Source organism: Chelon labrosus, assembly GCF_963514085.1.
Source record: "Chelon labrosus genome assembly, chromosome: 14".
Classification (NCBI taxonomy): Eukaryota; Metazoa; Chordata; class Actinopteri; order Mugiliformes; family Mugilidae; genus Chelon; species Chelon labrosus.
In genome coordinates this window covers 15,600,530-15,623,752 of record NC_140347.1, presented here as the reverse complement: position 1 = coordinate 15,623,752, position 23,223 = coordinate 15,600,530, and the positions used below count along the sequence as shown (strand labels likewise).

The 23,223-nt window shown below is 45.6% G+C and overlaps 2 protein-coding genes across 2 annotated transcripts in view; one reads left to right on the top strand and one right to left on the bottom strand.

Moving 5' to 3' along the window:
- Positions 1-15,408, top strand: part of extl3 (exostosin-like glycosyltransferase 3) — a 34,320-nt gene extending 18,912 nt beyond the window's left edge. Inside the window, exons 2-6 of the mRNA XM_084560974.1 lie at positions 5,586-8,216; positions 8,757-8,884; positions 10,047-10,191; positions 10,271-10,399; positions 11,903-15,408. Of these exons, the coding sequence (XP_084417100.1) occupies positions 6,084-8,216; positions 8,757-8,884; positions 10,047-10,191; positions 10,271-10,399; positions 11,903-12,112 (2,745 nt within the window). The 5' untranslated portion in view covers positions 5,586-6,083 and the 3' untranslated portion in view covers positions 12,113-15,408. The remainder of the gene's footprint in view (positions 1-5,585; positions 8,217-8,756; positions 8,885-10,046; positions 10,192-10,270; positions 10,400-11,902) is intronic.
- A 1,160-nt stretch (positions 15,409-16,568) lies between these two features.
- On the bottom strand, positions 16,569-22,809 carry LOC311498957 (synaptotagmin-14-like). The gene is made up of 7 exons (XM_084559754.1): positions 21,754-22,809; positions 21,425-21,553; positions 20,106-20,368; positions 19,530-19,967; positions 19,270-19,450; positions 18,862-18,918; positions 16,569-17,871 (listed from the first exon to the last, which is right to left on the bottom strand). The coding sequence occupies exons 1-7, from the start codon at positions 22,688-22,690 to the stop codon at positions 17,555-17,557; spliced, it is 2,322 nt and encodes a 773-aa protein (XP_084415880.1). The 5' UTR covers positions 22,691-22,809; the 3' UTR covers positions 16,569-17,554.
- Between the last annotated feature and the right edge of the window lie 414 nt (positions 22,810-23,223).

The following is a 23,223-nucleotide window of genomic DNA, read 5'->3' as shown; positions in this document are numbered from 1 at the left end:
GGACGTGCTTTTCCTCATGAGCTTGACTCATTCACTTGCTGCTACAGCTGCCTTCCCCCATCACACACCCCGCACATGATGTGGCCCTTGAGTGGAATTGACTGTAACATGTTATTGCTGGATGTCAGTTCTGTGTGTGCCTCACGTTTCTGCATAGAGGAATTTCAGAAAGCGCTGCCAGTGTGCAGAGGCTGTTCAAACATTTATACAAGCGCATGCCCTCCAGTGTTTGGGAACCTAGAGGTAGTTCTTCGTTTAGGCCCAAAGCTCAGCACCTGCTGCTGTCCCTCTTTTGGCCTCAGATGAATATATTTTTTCCAGATCTGTATTAATCACGTCGCGATGCACCTCCCAGTGCCTGCAAAGATCACTGTACATTCTCCCACAAGAATCTGAATTTGACCCGAACCTGGCGTGAGCCGTGAATTTGATCTTGACGGATAGCAGTACCGGTGTTTACTGCATCATCTCATCATTCTGTATTCCTTTCAATCAAATTAGGGCTAGACTAATGCTGTCTGCGTTATTCATAGGCCTGACCAACAATTTGCTGACTAAGTCTGTGCTTGTTCGGTGCTCACCACGTGGAGCAAAAGGTTTCTTTATCTGGGTCATCAGCTAGACAACTGTGCTTCATCTTCTTCTTTCCCCTGAGCAGACTACAGCGCTCTTGACTGTCGGATTTTGCTTTTGGAGAAAGGGAAAGAAATGCATATAGATTTTTTTTTTATTTCCACATGAGTAATATTTCTATATACAGAGATTAGTCATGATCTGCAAGGACGTATTTGGACATAGCAAAATCAGTGAGGACAATAATGATATGTAGCGCTCGCAGTCCTTCAGTCACAGCTCCAAGGTGTCCACATGTCGTGTTGTAACTGCCCACCGTGTTGTTTAAGGTGAAGGCAAGGACGAGCATGTCGTTATCTCTGAGCATTTTATATAGCTCACTCCTACACCTGCGCTGCATAAAGCCCTACAAAATGGCTACCGCGGCAGCCCTCAACACCAAACCACCTTGCAGCTCAGAGGTGGGCTAATGATGGCATTATCATCGATCCCACACAAAGTAAGTCCGGAGCGATCAATGCTTTTCTGCGTGGTCTCCGTGCAGACAGCAGACAGATTAAGCCGAGCGTAGCGGAGAGGGGACGTTCAGCAGATTAGAAAGCTACAACTGAAGAGATTTAGTTTTATCTGCGTGGTCACAGGCAAAAGTTTTAAGCCAGCATGCTTTGGATCCAGATTAGGCCAAACGGCAGCATTTGCCAACATCTGTCTGCCATTACCCCTGTGACACTGGTAGTCATGTGGCAATTAATCAGGCTGTTGTGATAGATAGTTGCCTCTCGGTCACTCTGCACCTCAGGCTCATCGCCCAGCTGCAGGATGTGAGGTCAGCGTTCAAAGGGTCACATGTGATCAGAGGTTTTAGTATCGGCATACCAACAATTGACCTTTGGCTAAGCCACACCCTAGAATGTAGACTGACCAATCACAGCCAAGAGAGCTCCCACAGGGGTCCGACACTTTTTCCACAGCGCTCCAGTAACCAAAACATCACCGTTACAGTTTAAGTTGCGTAGTTGTTGATACGCTAGCACACGCTGAAGAAATACAACGTTATACGTGCGTAACGTTAGTCCGTTTGCTTCGTAATAACGATTATAGAAGTGAATAGACACGTACCCAGCTTTGCATGAACAGTGTTGCTCCTTGATATTGTCAGTCCCAGCCTCCGTCTCCATTAATAGGATATGCGGTGGTTCATTTTTTGACTGTGACCGGTATGCTTTTGCCTCCATTTGGATGCCTTGTTGTTCGTTGCGTTTCACTTGTATGTCCTGAATATAGCCTTTGAACGCATATTGCAGCCCCTTTTGCCTACTTCTATCGGACACTTTATTTGCTGCTTTATAAAAGTTTGACAAAAGTTCAGCAGGAAGAGCTGTCACAGCATAAGCCATGTTGATACCAGAGCCTTATAGATAACCAGAAAACCACAGCCCAGAAGAGAATGTCGGACGTAGCAACAGTAACTAAGGGGGGCGGGGCTTAGCCAAAGGTCAATTGAAGGCAGGGCTGTAGCTGCTCTATAGCACCAGAGAATCTTTCCTAATATTAACCTTCGTTTGCCTTTGGCTGCACCTTTTTTATACTCTGTATTCACTGCTGCGTCTGTTGCATACGGATGCTCTGTAACTGGCACTAACGCTGGCCGGGAGAAAATTCAAATCAGCCACTGATCAGATGCTTGATAATGATGTTGCAGAATTGCAAATGCATTTCCCGTTTTTCAGCCTCACTAATGTAAGGGTTTGCAATTTCTTTTAGTTTTTAATACTTTAACCCATTCAGACCGGATCACGCATCTGTGCGTAGTTACCATTAAGGCCGGCAAACGCGTCTGTGTCATTTTGAGCGTTGTCGTCTTTTTCGAGGCACATGGCCAATTATATGCACTGTGATTGGCTGAAATATTCTTGGGGTGAGTGACAGAGATGCTTAGGGTTTTTTTTTAAACTCATGTGACTAATAAAACGCTTTGTGATTGGTCGAAATAAGCCTACACGTGGAGTATGTTTTGGTCGAAAATTTTAAACACCGTGCTAGCGATCCGTCATGGCTGACTCAAGTGAAGGAAGTGATATTGACGAAGTAATTGAAAAAATAGATCTTTACTGATTTTCAAAATTTTAAAAATGTTTGGTGTTTATTGATTTTTTTAAAAAAATGCATTTGAAGATTATGCCCTATCAAGTCAGTCAAGTTGAAAGCCAAAGAAGTAAGCTGTCAAATGCTTTTTATCTCATATTTTATCTGCTACAGAGCCTGAGAAATTAAGGTTTTAGTAAGCGTTGACATATTTTGAAAAACCTCAGGTTTTGAGAGGGGGTTTACTCTTCTGTAAATGTCATATGCGTTTAATTTAGACACAAAGATGCTATCTTAATCATTGTATTGGCAAAATAAAAATAAAAAATATTTCGTAAATAATCTTCCAAGGATTTGATGTTGAAATGAATTAGTTGTGACTCTGTTGAAATGTTTTTTCATAATGGAGGAACAGACGAAGATGCATATGATATGTATCAAGCAATTAAAGAAATATATTTGCAGCATATTTAATGTTTAAGATGCGTTCAGGAGACAAGGAGACAAGTAGCGGCAGGACGCTGGCCAGTTTAGGCAAGATCAGCTCACGTGCCCCGTCGTGTGATTGGCCGGCGTGTTTTTCCTCATTCCTTCTCTTGATATCCACGCTGACAAACATACACCAGCTGTTTGCAAGATGCTGTTTTTCAGGAGCATAGTAATCTCCCCAAACATCAGAAATGCTGATCACATGTAGGCAGCAGGGAGAATTAACTACTTGACTCAGACAGAATGGAAGATGGCGTTTTCCTAAGTTTACATTTAAGATTAGTATCTGTCTGAGCTGTAATGAAGGCGTTGCCACAACAGCAACAACAACCACAGAGGTTTAAAGTCGCCAGTCGGCCCAGGGAATAATATCCTTATCAAGGAGAGCTGTTGGTCAAAGGTAAACACCACCTGGATTCCTCTGGTCTCTGTCAGTCTGAACTACTTGATCAAGGCTCGCTCTCAGTGTTGGGATTTGATAAGGACAGTTCGCCACTTGGCTTATCGGTTGACAACCTCGGGGCTTGTGCTGTGGTGTGACTTAGCTTGCCTTCTGCAAAAAAAAATTAGATGATGTAAGAATCTTTCCGAGATGTTAACGCCTGTTGGAGGGGAGCTGCAGCGACTTCTACTGTTACTGGCCTAGAGCTGTCTTTTCTATGCGCTGAATAGCAGCTTTGAGGTCTTGAATTTTTCAAACCACTTAATAACACAGGGTTGAAGTGAGCCAGATAGGATAACATGTATGTGAGGTTATTCTTGGAATTGATCTGAAAGCTCACCTGCAGTCGCCCCAGGAACTTCTTGTAAAGCTGAAATAATTAGAGATGCACCGATTACAATTTTCCAGGCCGATTCCGATTTCCGATTTTTCATTGAGTTTGACCTGCCGATACCGATTTTAGCCGATTCCAATTTCATTTTTTCTAACCACTTTACAACACACACAAAGATTTATTTTCTCTTCTTTGATAGAATATTAATATTATCTTTTCTTTAATAGAACGTTTTTTGAACAGATAATCGCTATCACTATAAAAATAGAACTATATAAATTACTCCTGGTGTGGGAAAAAAAAAATTAAAATAGGCCTATTTGTGGAAAAAAATATGTAATATTTGAGTTACATAAAAGCTTTTTATTTGTTTTCTTCCTAATTGTCCTTGAAATAGTGGTCAAGAACCCCCCCACCCCCAACACAAAAATGGTTTGGCCACTGATCAAAATTTGATGTTCAGTACGCTCAAAATGTCCGGTCAGCACAAGTCCGGTGCTCAGAAAAGGAAAGAAAAGAGAAGAAGAGAAGAAAATATAGGCCTTAAAGATTTTCTTAACAAATATTTAAAAAAAGGTGGTGACGGTGAAGCTGGGAGGGGCACGCTGTCCCGGAGCGGAGGGACAGAGTCAGGCTAAAGTTGAGAGAAGAGAGAGAAGATCATCTAAGATTATCTCGTCCCGGGCCCAGGCAAGACTGTCAGCTGGCCTGCGTGTGATGCTGATGATGCGCGATGTAAATCATGCGGCGCTAGAGTGCATTTGACCGGCAAAAAATCGGCATATGTCAGACAGACCGGCCGGTCTCCGGTCATGGCCGATCACGTGAAAATCGGCCGATTCTGGTCACCAGCCGATAAATCGGTGCATCTCTAGAAATAATACCAGCAATACTGCAGTACCTTGCACCAGAAGGTACAGCTGGCTTCCTCTGTGTAAGCCCGAGACTTGAGGATAATTGTGCATCACTCTCCGGGACGGACTGTTGTCAAGGATGCTCGGTAATTTGAGTCAGTGATGAGGTTGGGATGCAGGAGGAGGACTTTTAATGAGATTTGCTGGAGGTGCAGCTGGTGTTGGCTCTCCGACTGCGTTTAGTTTACCAGTGATGGCTCTCCCCTGTTTTGTGCTCTTTTCTCTGTGACTTGGGAAGAGAATATATTGAAAGAAAAAGACACCCGCTGGTACTCTGCACCACATTGCTGATTTTTTTCGTAGTATAGGAAACGGAATAGAGTGAGAAACTGGATGAGCTGCAGTCTTGCTTTTTAAAGAAATTTTGTGGATGGTGCTGGAAATCTAGACTACATATATCAGAGATGTACTTTCACTTCTCTGTGAAGACGGCCTCGGCTGCTCTTATTAATAATAAAGTGCTAAGAGACCGACCTCAGTGCTGTGGCTAATAAGTTGACTTTACTAAATGCAGCTCAGTTTTCTGAAACAAAATTGAATACATCTTGCTCAGTTTTAAGTGAGGTGTAAGGTGTTCGTAAGCAATTATGTATTTTCCTACATTAAACTAAGACCGTCTAATAAGCCCCACTTCTAATAGGCTATTAAATGCAGTTCCTCCTGTCATAGAGCTAAACAGCCTTTCTTTTGATCTTGCTGCAGATATTCATCGTCACTTATTTGCTCTTTTTCTTGTTTCCTCTCTCAGGTTCCCGTATTAAGACGAAGAAAGGTTTCTGAAGGCTTCATCTTTCGAGGATTTATTGAGGAGTCGGTCAGAAAATGAGAACATCCGAGACTGAAACACCCGGGCCTCCCAGCGATCTTGCTGATCTGTGATAAACCATGCCTTTTCTCGACCACCCATCGAGGGGAACCCCTCCCCACATGCAGGACTGTTTTCTGACATAGATTAGGAAGAATAGCAAAACCTAACGACGGCAATGGGATTCGCTTGTGTCGGCTATGACGCATCAGAGTATATCTTAGAGTATAGGTGAGGCTAAGCCTCTAGCCAATACCCACGGGACGCTAAAGAGGGGGTAAACCGCCTCAGATGACCTTTACGGAAGGACAGAGTTGCACCACAGCTTTGATGATTTAGTATCCATCCTGCTGTCTTGCTGACAAGGTCAACCATGGCTGCTGCTGATCTCCATAGCAACAGTTCCTTGGTGGGGCGAGGAACCGACTGAGAGGGTCAACAATGCAGCGTAACGGTGGTGGGGTAGGCGTTGGAGGCCAGCCGTGGGTGTTGCGGCGCGTGCGTCTCACGTGGCTCAGTTTTATGCTCTTCTTTATCCTGGTCTTCTTCCCTCTCATCGCTCACTACTACCTCACTACCATTGACGAAGCCGGGGGTCCCGATAAGCGCATCTTCGGGCCACGGCCTGGCGGTGAACTGTGCGAGGCCAAACACGTGCAGGATCTGTGCCGCATTCGTGAGTCGGTCAGCGAGGAGCTGCTCCAGCTGGAGGCCAAGAGGCAGGAGCTCAACGGGGAGATCGCCCGACTCAACCTGCGCATCGAAGCTTGCAAGCGCAGCATCGACAGCGCCAAGCAGGATCTGCTGCAGCTGAAGAATGTTATCAGTCAGACAGAGCATTCCTATAAAGAACTGATGGCCCAGAACCAGCCCAAGCTGTCCTTACCTGTCAGGTTGTTGCCTGACAAGGAGGACCCAGGACTACCACCGCCCAAATCTACTCGCTCCTGCCGCCTGCGCTCCTGCTTCGACTATGCACGCTGTCCTCTTACGTCTGGGTTTCCGGTCTATGTTTATGACACAGGCTCCTATCCATGGGGGGAGTATCTTGATCCACTGGTGAAGCAGGCTTTTGCAGCGTCGGTAAAGAGCAACATTTATGTAACTAATAACCCTAGCGTCGCCTGTCTGTATCTGGTGCTGGTAGGGGAGCTACAAGAGTCCTCCACACTGCCGCCTCCTTCAGAGCTGGAAAAGCAGCTGAAAACTCTTCCTTACTGGAGATCTGATGGGCACAACCATGTACTTGTGCATCTATCTAGAAAGTCTATGACACAGAACTTCCTGTATAATGTGAGCGCAGGACGAGCAGCGGTCGCTCAGTCCACCTTCCTGGAGCAGCAGTACCGCGAGGGCTTTGACTTGGTCGTGTCCCCGCTGGTTCACGCCCTCTCAGAACCCAACTTTTTAGAAGTACCACCTCAAGTCCCTGTAAAGAGGAAATACCTTTTCACTTTCCAGGGTGAGAGGGTGGAGTCGCTGAGGAGCAGCCTACAGGAAGCGCCCCCTCAGTCTTTTGAGGAGGAGCTGGAAGGAGATCCGCCGGCCGACTATGATGATCGCATAATCGGCACTTTGAAGGCGGTGCAGGACAGCCACTTGGACCAGGTGCTGGTAGAGTTCACCTGCAAGAACCCAAGGTCGAGTCTGCCAACAGAGTGGGCTCTTTGTGGAGAGAGGGAGGAAAGGCTGGAGGTGCTCAAGGCTTCTACGTTTGCCTTGGTGATTGCTGCAGGGGATGGACAGCTGGTGGCCTCAGCAGGCTGTGGGATGAGGCTGTTTGAGGCCTTAGAGGTAGGGGCTATCCCAGTCGTTCTGGGGGACCACTTAAGGCTGCCTTACCACCAGTTTATCCGCTGGAGTGAAGCTGCCCTCATCGTCCCCAAGCCCCGTGTCACAGAACTACACTTCCTGTTGCGCAGCCTATCAGACAATGATATGTTGGCGATGAGGCGGCAGGGCCGCTTTCTGTGGGAAACCTACTTCTCCACCTCAGAGAATGTACTCAACACCATCCTGGCCAGTATCAGGACCAGCATCCAAGTCCCAGCTTCGCCCATCAAGGAAGAGCCTGCCCACGAGATTCCTCACAAAGCTGGAAAGCTGGCGGGAACTGACGCCAACTTGGCTGACAACGGTGATTTGGATTTGGGTCCCGTCGAGACGGAGCCTCCTTATGCCTCGCCACGCTTCCTCCGCAACTTCACCTACACTGCTGCAGACACCTACAGAGCTTGGAACCGGGCTCCCGGACCCTTCCACCTGTTTCCTCACACCCCCCTTGACCCCGTGCTGCCTTCTGAAGCCAAATTCCTTGGCTCCGGTACCGGTTTCAGGCCCATCGGTGGAGGTACGGGAGGCTCCGGGAAGGAGTTTCAGGCGGCTCTGGGCGGGAACGTGCCCAGAGAACAGTTCACCGTGGTCATGCTAACATACGAGAGGGAGGAGGTGCTGATGAACTCTCTGGAGAGGTTGAACGGGCTGCCGTACCTCAACAAGGTCGTGGTGGTGTGGAATTCGCCCAAGCCTCCTTCAGATGACCTGCTGTGGCCAGACATCGGCCTGCCCATTGTGGTGAGTGCCCCCGCGGAAACTAAACGGCGTTGATATCTGTTGTGATGAATACATCTCCTTCTCATATAATGAAACGCAAATGTAATGTTTCTGGTGTTACATTTGCAAATTTAGCTTGAGTGTGTACCTTTGAGCCGTTTGGATCATTGTCGCTTTGAAACCTTGTTAAACCCGTACAAATTACCAAAAGCTTTACTGAAAGGTTTAAAAAAAGTTTGACGTCCATGAATAATAAAACCAGTGCTTTTGAATTAAGCCTGAAAAATCTAATATTCGTGCATTTAATATTCACACAGAGTGGCGAGCTGACAGAGACGAACTAAAGAGTTGAGCTCTGGTTTTGTCAGGAGTGTTTGAAGCTACCTGGCACTGAGACCTGAGACGTGCTCGTCTTTTTATACGGCTAAAACTAATAGCTGATTAATTGCTAAGTTTCCTTCCATGAACTGCTTTGTCAGCTTTATTGATTGAATAGTCGCTCAAGTCGTTTATTAAGCAGTAAATGCTCTTTCAATTCTACATCTCATCTCATGCCTGCAGGTCGTCCGCACAGAAAAGAACAGCCTCAACAACCGCTTCCTTCCCTGGGACGCCGTGGAAACCGAGGCCATCCTGTCCATCGACGATGACGCTCATCTCCGCCACGATGAGATCATGTTCGGGTTTCGGTCAGTGCAGCTCTGGGAATCCAACACACTATGATTTAACGTTGCAGCACCAAAAACACTTCCAGGGTGGTTGTAATCCGAACCGACAGAAAATCATCTGACTGATTTACCACAATAAAATAAACAACACTTGTTTGGATATGTATTTTACTGTATTGTCTAAGGAAGTAACTACTTGATTAGATTAATCGATTTTAAGTTGCAACCTGATATTTTCTCAGGAATAGGTCTGTGGAGACCAATGAACACAAATCGAGTTAAGTAGAAGAGAAAGCTTTGTCTCCTGTAAGTAGCAGAAATGTCCAAAAAAAAAAATGGAGAAGCATCTCATTCCTGCAAGAACAGAGTCTGACAGAAGCACTGAACCAACCCACCGCCGGAGACTGAAGTTCAGAAAATAGAAAAAGGAAAGATTCTGTCAGCATCTCATTCAAACAGCGCTCGCATAACATGAAAGTGAAGGCCGTGTTTAAACCAATTAAACCATCAGGAACGCTGTTAAGTTATTTCTGTGCGCAACCTCTCCCCTCGTCCACACTCGTCTACGGCTCGGTGCTGTAGCAGCTTGTCCAGGCAGGAAAAAACTGGCTCTCCGTGTGTGTGTGTGTGTGTGTGTGTGTGTGTGTGTGTGTGTGTGTGTACGGGGTCATTCGTCATGAGTTGTCTCCAGCTCCCCCAGAATTACCCAGGAATGCTTTCTTACCTCCTTTCTCGCCAAAGACGAGAAATTACGCAGCAGCTGACTGTGTTCGGGCATTAAAGTGGTCTCACATGAACTCGCTTCAGACTTGAAAATGGTCTTTGACATTTCCTGCGTCCCTGGAATTCGAAGAATCTCATCTAATAAAGCGAAATGCTTTTCGAAAGACTGCGACTCATTTCTGTGAGTACGCTTCGGCGGCTCTGAACGCGAGCCAAGAGTGACCATTTGCTTTTAAGTAATATCTTAAAAACTCTCCATATACAAATAGAAGATAAGAGAATGGACATTTAATTGATCTTTAAGAGGGGGGAAGACAAACTGAAACGGGCCAACACTGTCCACACTAATAAAAAAAAAACATCCTTACTAAAGTCTGCCGTTAAACTTTTATTAATTCAGTCGGTCTTAAATGGTTAAATGAGATATTTTGTTGACTCTGTGGTTGGTTGTTTCTCACAGAGTGTGGCGTGAGGCCAGAGATCGTATCGTGGGTTTCCCCGGAAGGTATCACGCGTGGGACGTCAACCACCAGTCCTGGCTCTACAACTCCAACTACTCCTGCGAGCTCTCCATGGTCCTGACGGGAGCTGCGTTCTTTCATAAGGTCAGAAAAAATAACCCTACTCCACCCTTTTGGGTTAACCTTTTATCCTGTGACTGACATGTGTTTTGTGTTCTTGTAGTACTACGCCTACCTGTACTCCTACGTCATGCCCCAGGCCATCAGAGACATGGTGGACGAGTACATAAACTGTGAGGACATTGCCATGAACTTCCTGGTGTCCCATATCACCCGCAAACCACCCATCAAGGTCAGTGATGGAGCGTGCAGCTCTGTGTCTCCCCCGGGGCCCGCCGTGTATTTATATTTTTGCCTTCTTAGCCTTGCTATTACTCAAACTGGCATATCCAATATCAGACACAAATTATAAATTAAAACCGCAAGATCGAAATGGTGCGCTACGCCTGGTTTTTCTCCTGGATTTTTTTTATTTATTTATTTTTTTATTTTATTGGAAGGACATTTACCGCCGTAGAGCATATTTATGGCCAGACAAATAATTATAGCAATCAAGGCGGGGAAGCCGTTGGAGCAGAAATGTCATTGCAGCTCTCGGTTTAAGTTCTTTCTGATTTAGAGGGGTGTTAATATTCAGATGGGGGGGTTTCAGGGGGGTTTCAGAGGGGAATTAAGGACGCCTTTGAACGTGTTGCATGACAGCATTTCACTGCTAGGAAGGAGCCTTGTGAATAATGAATTTAGGGCAAGTTTGACTGCGAAGGGAACATTTTACTCTTATTTTAGACCAAATATTACAAATTGAATTGGTTTTTATGCCTCACTGGTGAAGAATCCCTTCACGCTCATGCGGTGAACATATGCGGCGACAGCAGATGTAGCACAGTATTTCCTTTTTAAACATTCCCAGACTTCAGATAGCGCTCGACAAAAAAAACAAACAAAAACAAGCTTCTCCTTTTCTATTAGGCAAATTAGTTTCACAGGGAGATTTCAGCAGCTTGTTGCTAGGTAGCCGAATATGCTAACGTTAGCTCCATATGTTTGTTTGATGACTCTCAGGCTCAATCTTTAATGTCTTCAGCTGACTCGTACTAAAAGCAGAATCTTGTAAAGGCGGATTTTAAATATGTACTTGACGGCGCCGCACGTTGACGTTGTGGTTTTTAGGACTGAATCCAAATGTCCTGGACAAAAACTCGACAACCTTGACGGGTTGATGAACCAAAAAAGAACAGCTTTTACACTGCAGAGTAGAGGTAGTCTGCGCTAGTACGTCGTTATAAGATAAAACTGCTTTCGTTGCTCGGCATATTTCATACCTATTACCTGTATGTTTTAATGTTAAAAGCAAAAAAGGTTGATTTTTAGATTTCTTGGACGAGGGACAGAGGTGTTAACGTTTGCTTAAACTCTGATACCACGTGGAAATAGCTTCCACACAGCAAGTGTATCGTTTAGGAAAAAAATAAGCTATTTTTGTGGCTAAATTAGACATTTTGATGTATTTTCTAGGTTATTACTTATTTACTTTTACTACTTAATGCTACTAATCTAGTTTGCATCTTTAAATGTACTGTTTAATCCATTAATAACACTTTTGCGATTGTGTTTTTTGGTTTTAAAAGGTGCCACTTATGATGACATTGTTAAGATTTGGTATCCAATGATCTGGGAAGGGGTTCATTCATGAAACGCACATCTTTCCTCCCATAGTAGCGTTGTGCTGTGAAGTACAACGAGAACAAACTACGTAAAAATACATCTAAATTTAGAGGCTTTCTCTCTGTCCTAGGTAACGTCTCGCTGGACTTTCCGCTGCCCCGGCTGCCCTCAGGCCCTTTCGCACGACGACTCGCATTTCCACGAGCGGCACAAGTGCATCAACTTCTTCGTCAAGGTGTACGGCTACATGCCGCTGCTGTACACGCAGTTTCGAGTGGACTCTGTGCTCTTCAAGACTCGTTTGCCCCACGATAAGACCAAATGCTTCAAGTTCATCTAGCGTCGGGCTGAGCGACACGGCAACGCGCGGATCGAAGGAGGTATTTAAAAAGAGGACAGCGGCTCCCGTTGGGTTTTTGGCTGCAGGATGAACGCACAGAAGAAACGTTTGTGGTTAGGATTTTTTGCCCAGGCGGATAGACGAGTTACACTTAAAAGCTGTTGGCTGGTGGTCTAATCCACAACGCTACTGAAAATTTGAAGCTGAAAGGGACCACTGCCAACAAATGAAGCCTTTTCAGTGGATGTTTCTCCTCTTTTTTCCATGTTCCTCAATCATGCTCAATCATCAACCACTAACTACAGAAGTTCATTTGCACCTCCAAACTGCCTGCTGAGGAAAGAGGGCGGGTGTACACCGTGTACAGAAACTCTCCCAGGTTAAGGAGTCACTGAATAACCGATAAAAAAAACTGACAACGGTTTCAGCTAATAGAGCAAAAGCAGCAACAGCACATAGCTGCCACTACTTTTTTTTTTTTTTTTTTTCTCCATTTTCCAGTTACAAACTGTACTTCTTATACATGTACAGACCGTGAAAGAAGCACTGAAGGTCAGAAGTATTTTATTGAACTTTTCTTTTTTTAATAACGTTGTTTAAATGTGTAAATCTCTACGTGGAGTGAGCGTTTTCCAGAGCCTCTGCCTGTGGGAGATCAGACTGAGGCAGGACGTCATCTAATGGGTAAAAACAAACAGTGCTCAAGAGGAGATTCACTTCAGCGGTCACCATAATGCCTCAAATTTGTCATAAAAAAAAAACAACAAACAGCCGCCATTTTGTCATTTTGTTACGCTTACATGATCTGCACTCTGTGTTTAAAAGAGCCTGATTTTTATTAATGCTTACATATGTTTATGAAACTGGGCCGGGGTCGTGGAAATGGCGTTTAAATGTAACGGTATCGACCAGTTAACTGTTAATAATGTCTCTAGCTGCAGTGCAACAAGGTCAAGGACGAGCACAGCTGCCAAACTCGACAAAAAGTTGCAAAGCTTTTGTTGTCTAATCACGGTTGTAATTAAACAGGACGTTACATGTGCTATTAGAAATACGATAAAACCTTGGAGAGGGTTTGAGGAATACACTTAGTTGCTTTCTGGTTGAGAGTTGGATGGAAAAAAAAAAATTGTCAGCAGCTGGTTGACTCCAGGAAGTTAATAGTCCCAGTCTAGAAATAGCACATTTTAGTTTCTGTGCGGATCATATTGAATGTAACCCGTTAATATTTGAGCTTCACAAGATTTTCTTCAAGTTTATTTTGTTTTCGTGCCAAGCTAACCAGCTAACAGACAGGAAGTAATTACCCTGGCTCTCTCCAAAGGCAACAACTACCACTTAGTTGCACCTTTAACGCTCTCTAAAGAACACATTGGTCGTCATTTAATTGCGGGGTGACGTGAACAGTTCTTGCCTCTAGCTTAGCCGGTTGCCAGGCAACCAGTGGAGAGGCTCCATGACGCTAATGGGCGCTAAGTTTAGAAATAGCCCAGCGCCATGTCAAAGACTAGTCATTTTTACTCTCTGGTTCTCGTATGGATTAAGCAAATTAAATATAATGTGATAAAATTTCTTACCTCTGTATCCATCTTTGTGCTAAGCTAACTGGCTAATGGACAGGAAGTAGCTAGCGTAGCTCTTATCTAAAGGCAACAAGTACCACCTACAAATACCTTTTAAAGCTGATAATTTATCAGATCACATATTAATTTCATGGGGGATAATGTGGCTCCGAGCAGTTGCCAAGCAACCACAGGAGTCTCCGGCAGGTTAATAGTCCCTAAGCTGTGGTCTTAAAACCGTAGCTTTTATTCTTCGGTTTCTGTCTGGATTGAGCAAATGAGATTTAATGTGTCAGTGTTTCGAGCTTCAGAAAATTGTGTTTCCTTTTGTGTCCGTTTCCAGTCTTTGACATATGCTAAGCTAACTGGCTAACAGACCGGCGTGAATGGACAAGAACTCTCCTCCAGAAAGCAAGGCGGTGTATTTTCCATAGTGTAGAACTATTCTCTGTGATAAACGGCCACTCAGGCTTTGAAGCACAAGTATTAGATACTGTATGTCCCACCATCTTCCCCCCCACTTCATATATCCCCCACTTCAGACAGTTTAACGTCACTTTACGGTGTCGCCATATTGGTTTCACTTTCTTTGTACCATTGCTTGATGAATGTTTTCTTTGCCAAATAGGTACAATGTCGCCTGCTTTAGAGCATCCAGTGTGAATGCTTGTTCAAGGGATGCAGTCTGGTACACCCGTATCCAACTCTGCACGGTACTTCACCAGGAGTCAGTCCATTTAGAGGCCAGCCCGTTCTGTATTATAAACCCAGAGTCCTTTATTTGACCCGATTCATCTGAAGACAAATAGGATTCCTTATAAAAGATATCTAAATTAGTGTTTTTCTCCGAACCATGTTCTAGTTGTGAAGATGCTTTGATGAAACAAAAACTCTTGTAAGTCCATGGTTCCTGTATATTTATTGAATATATTATTAAAAAAAAAAAGATTTTTTTTTTTTTTGTTAAAAACTGAAAATGACACATGCAATAACATGAGGAGACATTGTAGTTTATTATTCCAACTCACACAGAAGTCCCAACCTGATGGAGCTGTCAGATTTCATTGCCACAGAAAACTAGCTGCTGCTGCTAACGGTGCTTGGAAGCCAAACCTCTACCTGCTCCAGGTAACCCCTGCAGTGACGTATTGAATCAGGCCTTTTTAACAGAAGGACAAACAAGAAGCCAGATTATTAATTAGTGTGGAAAAGTTCTAAACACAAGTCTTAAATTTCCATTTTGTGCCGCGGCACCAAAATTGAAAAACCAGCCTGGAGGAGGCTCCTGACGTCCTCGTCACATCTGAGCAGTTTTATTGGAGCTCCAGGGGCCTCATAATTACCTGGCTGACTCTTAACTGGCCCTCAGGGTGCAGTTTGGGTCGGCTGGTATTCCTCTCGTCCCTGTGGTCCCCCTCCCCCCCCAAGGATCTGCGGCACAGCTGGTTTTCCGTGGCTCAGAGCAAGGATATATTTGCCTGGAAGGCCGCAGTCGCTCTGCTAGGTGTCTAAAGTTGTGAAACTATGTGCTCCTGGGTTTGATCCACGCCCGTGGGCGAGGCTCCAGCCACCTGCAACGCTGCTCGCTCGCACCGCACCAGGCTGATGAGTGACGACAGCGTCAAACATACCATTGAAGGCCAAGATGAATGGAAATAAAATCTCTCAACATTGTTTAAAAAGATTTATCTTGACTCCTGTACTCATTCATGTATCCATCACCTTTCCAAAGTACATTCCTGGGATATCTCTAAATCTCACAAATGAATAGGTTGCTTTCTTTTTTTTTTGTAGTATAAAGCAAAGTGTGTCAGTCCAGAGAGGGATATAGTTGTCGATGTGGATCAGACTATTTCTTGGATGGGATCGGTTGCCGCATATACAGCTGAGATTCCAGTCTCATCTAAGAAAGAGTCCAGCATACAGGGCACCACAGAAACTGTTCAGACGTGCATAACTCTGAGGAACGGATGAATCGGCTACTTTCCAAAAGTCCTGGTCCTCCTCTAGTGGAGATTTAACGTTACATTCATGACAATTTGTATGGAAGCAACAGTCTGCTTCAAATTAGCTTAGCATGAGGAAATAGTTCTTCATCTGAATTTGACAAAACCTAAGTCTTGTAAATGAACAGGGAGCATGTCTTTTAAGTTAAGTGTGTAAAAAATAAGTATAAAAACACACTTGGCCAGGTTACAGGAGGATATGTTTGTCCGTGCTGTGGACAATGCAGACTATTCCTTGGGTGTTAATTAGTTGCTGCACATCCAGGAAGGTACTTGGTGTCTGTCAAGACACAGCCCAGGATGTAACCTGCCTCGAAAACAGTTTAGAAGTGCAAGTAAATGAATTCTGATACCTCGAGTGAGTCTGGAGGCTATGCTAAGGTTACCACTTGCAGATTAGCCTTACAGACATTTAAGAAATTGAAAAAAATGTCTTCGCATTCCCTCGGGGGTTATAAGTGCTGGTTATGCACAAACTGTTCTTAAAACAAAATGCCCACGGGCAGGAAACTTCTCGTTTTCATTCAGTTCGGAATAATAATAATAAGAAGTGAATTAAATGCGAGTTTTAAACGAGAACCGAGGGGACGAGGAGCGGCTGCATCACCCCTAACCCCAATCTGACGTCAGTGGGACAAGCAGAAAGAAATGCTTCCCCACACCCCTCGTCCTCAGCCAGCAGAGAGAGAGGGGTGAGGGTTTCATTCACTGAACCGCGGGCGTGGCTGTGGAGCCTTCGCTAGTCTTCTGGGGGATTTTCTGACTCACAGCTTTGAAATGAGGGCTTAAAACCGACTTTGTTCCAAATTAAGACGTCGCAGGTACAATTTCCCACAGATTTATTTTTAATTTAATTTCTCATTCATTTAATAGCACACTTTAACGTCCACACGAAATGAGAAAACATGATCTCCTTTCCCCCGTAAATTAGTTCCAACCGCTCCAGCCAGACTCCCCTTAGCGGAGCCGAGGCCGTCGGTGAACCTGCCTCCCAGAGACAGCCAGGTTTATTGGACGGCGCAGGCCTTTGCATATTCCTCCTCAGCGGGAAGCACCGTGTTTCTACATGAATGAACATGGCTGAGTTGTCAAAAGGCTGAATGGTGAGACAGGCTCAATCTGTACTACACGGGGAAGGGAAGCTGCTCTTTGATACCGGTGGCATGCAGAGCTGTGTCCAATTCTGCAAGAGGCTCGGCAAGCTCTAGAAGAAAATTGCATTCCTCTCGTTTAAAGTGGCAGATGCATAGTGTATGGAGTTATGCAATAAAAAAAAAAAAAACACACCCCAGAGGGACTGCAATAAAACTGGTGACTGATAATTTAACATAAAAGAGGAAAACGATGACTGGATCTTGCATAATGTCATGTGCATGTAAACAGACTGTACAAAGCATAGCTTGTAAGCGTATAGTTGCAGCATGTCGTGGGCCCTTTGTAACAGTCTTTCCCGTTGCATTCTCTCTCGCCAGTGGCTGCGATAGAGAAATGTCTGGTATGCTGGTGGCAGCTGAAGTCCAGAGGAGCCCAGAAAAAATAGGAAGGAGTCCTGGACCGAGCTCTTTGGTCCAAGGTTCAGAAATGTTCGGAAGTGTCTTAATGTAAACAGTTAAGAGGGCATGCAGGTTTTTGCCGTGACCGGAATCACTCGGCTAACTTCTGTCCTTCGTTCAGTTCTAGCTGAAAGGCTGGAGGTGAAGTTTACACCTCAGCCAGTAATGTAGGCAGATTAAAGGGTTTTCATGCAGTCTGGCAGTGAAGACTGGGAACCCGTGCCCATCCTCACACCTGTACGCAACACACACAACACAAGGTGCTTCCTGCTCTTCTGTGAATCTAAAAAGTCCAGGCTGGTCTAGTCTCTACAATCCGCCCTATGTGTCGGTGAGTGTGTGCCAGTGGCAGACCTGCTGTCCCTCCGCCTCCTTCATCTCTGTCCAGTGCTGCTGCTGCTCCTCGCTGGTGCTGTTGAGGCCCAGGGAGACCCAGCCCAGCCTCTCCCTGGGCCTCATGCTGCTCCGGCGGCAGAACACCGACAGCACCAGCGACACCTCGGACAGCTGGAAGAGCGCCACCTGGAAGACGAACGTCTCCTTGTAGGTGGGGTTGGGCTGTCCGCGGCACACGGCCGTCTTGCACTTGGACATCTCCTTCCCCTTGGAGTCCAGCATGGTGAGCTTCACGTAAGTGTCTGAAAAGGAGGCGTGGGAGAGCAGTGAGGCAGTGCCATCAAGTGGTGGGATGTGAGCACTGCAGCGTGAGTAGAAATGTGATCAAAGAAAGATTTCACTCTGATTACACAAATAATAAATCAACAGCATCAATAGAGGTTAATGGTTTTTATGATACAATATAATAGCAACTTGTATTTCCCCAAACAGCATTAAAGTTACTTTAGAAAGTCAAGTTTTCATTGTAGCTGCATTTTATTGAAGAAGAAGACCCTATAAAAACCACTGACAATGACAACCTACCACACAGAAACAAACTGTTAAAAAAACCTGGGATTCAGAAAGTTAACTAGTGACATTTAGAAAGTGCAGATAGGTGGATTCTGATACCTTTTAGCAGAGCTGTTTCCCTTTTCGGCCTTTATACTGTGCTAAGCTAACCGGCTAGTGGCTCCAGTTACAGAATAGCCTTTCAGATATTTAAGCTAACGCTCCGCAAAGAAGTGCATACACTATTTTCCAAGAATGCAAATCATCTGCTTTGTATCTGGGTGGTGGCAAGGATCTCATAAAGTGTGCTAATTTGTTACGGTATAGTGGTCAGACTGATCCGATAAACTGGGGAAATCAAATGTCGGGCTGTAAACGACAACGCTGCCTTCAGAGTAACTATTATATTAGAAAACAGTACTGGTTCTCAGTAAACACGGAGTTAGAGACAGGATGGTGGATTAGCTTAGCATAAAAGCTGCAGCGAAACTCGGTTAGATTGTTCCCCATGCTTCAAGTCTATGCTAAGCTAAGCTAACAGTCTCCCAGCTCTAGCTTTAATTTATTTGGTACAGGTCTTATCTCTTGACAGGAAAGTGAATATGAATATTTCTTATAACATTTAAAACCTATTTGAACTGTGACTTCCAAGGGCCGAATGATTGATGACCACAAAGCGTTCTTTCATTTAATGTGGTGTTTGTTAAAGTCAACAAAGAGCAAATCACTGTTGTTCTTACCTCTCATGATATAAAGCTGTCCCCCTACGAAGTGCTTTACACAACAAAACAGACCATCTGTGTTCACACACACACACACCACGGCACACACCACGGCACACATGATGTAAGAAAAGAAGAAAGAGAGGAAGCAGTTTAAGGATTGAGATACACAGGAGAAGGTCAGCTTTCATGGGAGCTGTGATGAGCAGCAGCTGCTTCGGCGTTGGGGCTTTAGTAGTTCAGGTTATTAAATAGATTGGTGCCAGAGAACATTAAAAAGTAATGATGCACAATTTGTTTTTGTTGCACGCCGCCGGGAGTCCTGCCCATCTGCTTTTTTCCCGGAAACAAGCGAGTTTTACTGAACAGAAAAATTTACAGCACCTCAGTCCCAACGTGATCTAACATGGCAGCTTTTGTACTTACTGACAGGCTTTTCAGATGCGGCTGTTTTGAAATGGCTTCCCTGTATGACCTCAGCCGACAGCTGTCCTGTGGCAGAGTTGTAGATGAGACCCAGGAGGATCTCCGGCATGGAGGAGTCTTCAGTAGAGCGGTAGGACACGGCTCCTGCACTTCGCGACACACTCACCAGAGAGCCGCAACCCTGGAGTACAGATCACAGAAGGGGATTATGAAAAGAATAAAGAGGGCAGCTAAGATTGAACTTCACAAAGTGTTCTCACTGTGAGTTCAGAGCCGGGCTCCAGGGTGACAGGCAGAGCGATTTTGCCCTGCAAGTTGAGCTTAGTCAGGTAGAACACCTTCTCTCCTAGGACCTTCTCTTTTTTCATCCGCCTTATGCTGTACAGGCGGAAACGAACAGCGTAGTCCCCCAGGGCCTCCTGTTCCACTCTGGAAAACTTGAATGTTTCCGTGAAGACAGGACACGGGCCTTTCTGCACGCCCGTCTTTGCCCGTTGCTTTTTGGTGGGCAGCAGGACCAGGTGGACCTGCCACGAGATGTTGCCGGTCTGCTTGAGGGCGGGGATGTCGGTGGCGGCGGTGACCGTGACGGCCAGCCACTGCTCGCTGGAGTCGTACTCGAAGGCCACGTCCAGAGTGCCGTATTTGGCGAAGGGCTCTGGCTCGTAGGCAGTGGGAAGCTGAGGACCAGAACCGTCCTGAATGCACAAAGTAGGAAAGAAAGTTTGTTGTTATTAGCTGACCCTGATAACTTGTCCAACTACAGGGCAGTAAAAATGTAAAGAAACAACTTGCTGAGTGTCGTTTTTTGTGACAAAGAGTAACAGCGGCCACACCTCTGGGCCCAGAACAGCAGTGCTGTCGCTGGGGATGTCCTCCTCACAGCCTTTGTTGAGGTAGCTCTCGGTGTCCTGGTCCCCGCTGGCCTCGCTGGAGCAGCGGGGGCTGTCGCAGCGCTGCGGGGACGACGCCCTCCTGACCCCTCGCTCCGAGCGGGGACGGGAGGACACGCGGGCCCCCGAGCCCTCGTCCTGGTACGGAGGGGGCTGCAGCTCGCTGAGGGAGGACTCGTTCTTTATCCTCTGGATGCTGTTGGCTGCTTTCGTGACAGCGACGGATGCATGAGGAGTAATGTGATACGGAGGGAGTGTTACTGGAGAGATGCTGTGCTCATCAGGTATGCAACGTACCTCAGGGTCTACACCAGAGTCAGGCTAAACCTCTCCAACTAAACCACATTTGGATCTTTACAAAGCTGAAATCTGTCTTCAGTTCCAATCACGAGAAAATCTGACATCTAATTATTTTATCCTATATTGCTCTTGCCACCAGGTGAGTGAGGAGATCAGTACCTCTTGTGTGTGGGTTAATACGAAGCCACAGCAGCTTAACTTAGAACGACAATAGGAAACAAGAGGAAACAGCTAACACAATCCTTTAATGAGCAAATCCTGAGCAGGAAACTGTCATATTTATACAAGATATAACCAGAGAGCTTTAGAGGCACTGATAACAGTTTGTTACTTCTAGACAAAGCCTGGCTACCTGTCTCCAGTCCTGTGTAAACTGAGCTACGCTAATTATCTGCTCGTGGTAGCTTCATATTTAATGCATCATCATATTTATTAAACTTATTTTCTTTCCCGTAATGGAAAGAAATTTATCTCTCTGTGGTCCTCTCGAGCTCATCTAATCTCATCTCATCTCATTTTAGGAAAGCGTGACCTAAATGTTCTAAAATAACCAAAAAGTGAATCAATAAAGAAACTTAAAATATCATAAAAAATTTATTTTTAAAGCCAAATTTTGTAGCTGATGCCTTTTAGAGTTGCTAAACACAAAGCAGGGCTAAACACAAAGCAACTTTGTGTGTGTAGCTCCGCGAATTCACAATTTGTGCATTTATTTTAAGGATTTTAGCTTCACAACTCATTTTATTCTCCACCTTTATATTCAGTGTAGTTTGACATACATTGTCTCTTCTTACTGGAATATAATACCATATTTATTGCTGTTATTTTATCAGTTTCCTGTATCCGTGTGTGTGTAACCTTCACGTGTCATTGTAAACGGCGTCCATGTGCCCGGCTGCTCCTGCTGATTAAATCCGTTCGTTACACAACGTGAGAGTGCCAGCACATATGTCTCCTCTCACCTCGCTCGCTGGACGCCTCGCTGCTGTATCCTCCCTGCTCGGTGGACGCCTTGCTCCACGCAGATGTCGTGTTCTGCTGGGCCGCCGCCTCGGGGCCTCGGTCCTCCTCGCTGTCTGATACTACCCCCTCTGCACGAGACACACGGGCGCTGTTATTCAAACAATACACAGGTCTCGCAGACTGTAATGAGTGCAATGTGTGAAGAGGGGGAAGGAGAGTCAAGATGCTTCTGCTGACACTGGCAGGTAACAGGGTGAGGACTTAAAAACCAGAGAGGTAGAGAAGCTCCGAAGAGAGGTGGTGAAAGAGAAGCAGCACACCCTCTAACCTTGGTTTCCTTTCTTTTTCTTCTTGCTGCCTTTCTTGCCTTTGTCCTTCTTTTTCCCCTCATCTGAAGCCTTTTCTGATTTCTTCTGACCCTCCTTTGCACCTTTCCCCTTCTTCTTGTCTGATTTTTTCTTTTTGGTTTTAGAAGAAGATCTGGAAAGCTTGCCCTCTTCCTCGTTGTCTCCCTCTCTCTCTGGGCCGTCCTCCACCTCTTCCTTTTCTTCTCCGTCGTCTCTTTGCTCTTTCTCTTTGGGTTCGGTTTCACAGCCAGGTGAACCAGCGGTTTCGTCGCAGTCATCGCGTCCTTGCTGAGCTGCTGATTGTTCTCCACTGCCACTTGCCTTTCTGTCTTGTCCGCCACCTTCATCTGTCTTCTCTAAAGCAGCCTCCCCCTCCAGCTCTCCCTCTTGGGGTTCTTCTTTGCTTCTCTTAGCTTCTTTCTCCAGCTGCTTCTCTCTCTTTTCTCTTCTCCTCTGTTCTCTCCTCTCCTGCATCTCCTTCTCCTCTTTCTTCTTCTTCTCTTCCTCTGCTAACTCGGCCTCTGTCTTTTTAACACGCCAGCATCCGTCCCTCCATTCCCACTCGAGCTGACTTGTAGTGGTCTCTGCCTCTGTTGTGTCGCTGGTTTGGTTGTTCCTCGCCCCTGCGTTGCCAGCATCAGAGTCTTTATGCATTTGCCACATGCTTTTATTGCCGGCCTTGCCCTCCTGCGCGGCAGACGCCTGACCGGGCTCCTGGCCGCTGCCGTTTTCCCCGTCTTCATCCTCCTGCACCTTGTTGATGATCGTGGTGACCTGCTCCGTCAGCTGGTCGCTGACAGCATACGTGACATCGCTGACGGCGTTGGCCAGGTCGTCCACGCGGCTGGTGACCGAGTCGAAGATGGAGGAAATGTTGACAGATGGGAGGTTCTGCTGGAAGCTCTTGAGGAAGGCCATCTCTCAGCCGGGGATCTCGTCACCACGCTGACCACTAGATTAGCTCATCAGAGGCACTGACACGGACATGTGGTTGTTAGCGGGATGTGGTGCCAGCATCACAGTGTGTGCCAGCATGGTGATAGTAAAGATTATGCTTGTGTCGTGTCTCGTGCTCGGACGTTATAATGTAGGTTTTAGAAAGCAAACACAATAAAATAAGTATTCATTTCTGAATTGGGATGATTACACAAGAAAATAACAAGAAAGTCTCTAAACTGTGTCATCATTTTTTTTCAGTCTCCGCTTAACTTAGTTTCTACGAATTTCATCAGCTTTGTTTTTCGCCCCCAAGTGCTAACTCTGATCTCGGCGCTTTCCATTCTGCTAATTATGCTTACTCGCTCCTCCACCAGATGACGGGCTAATTGATCATTGTCTAGCGCTGGGGTGGTTGTTTCGATCCCTTTAAGGAGGAGAGAGGTAGCTCCCAGAGGAGCTTGGAGCAAGAAAACAAAGTTGTACTCCGTGCAAAAGCTTTGATTGCGCCGCTC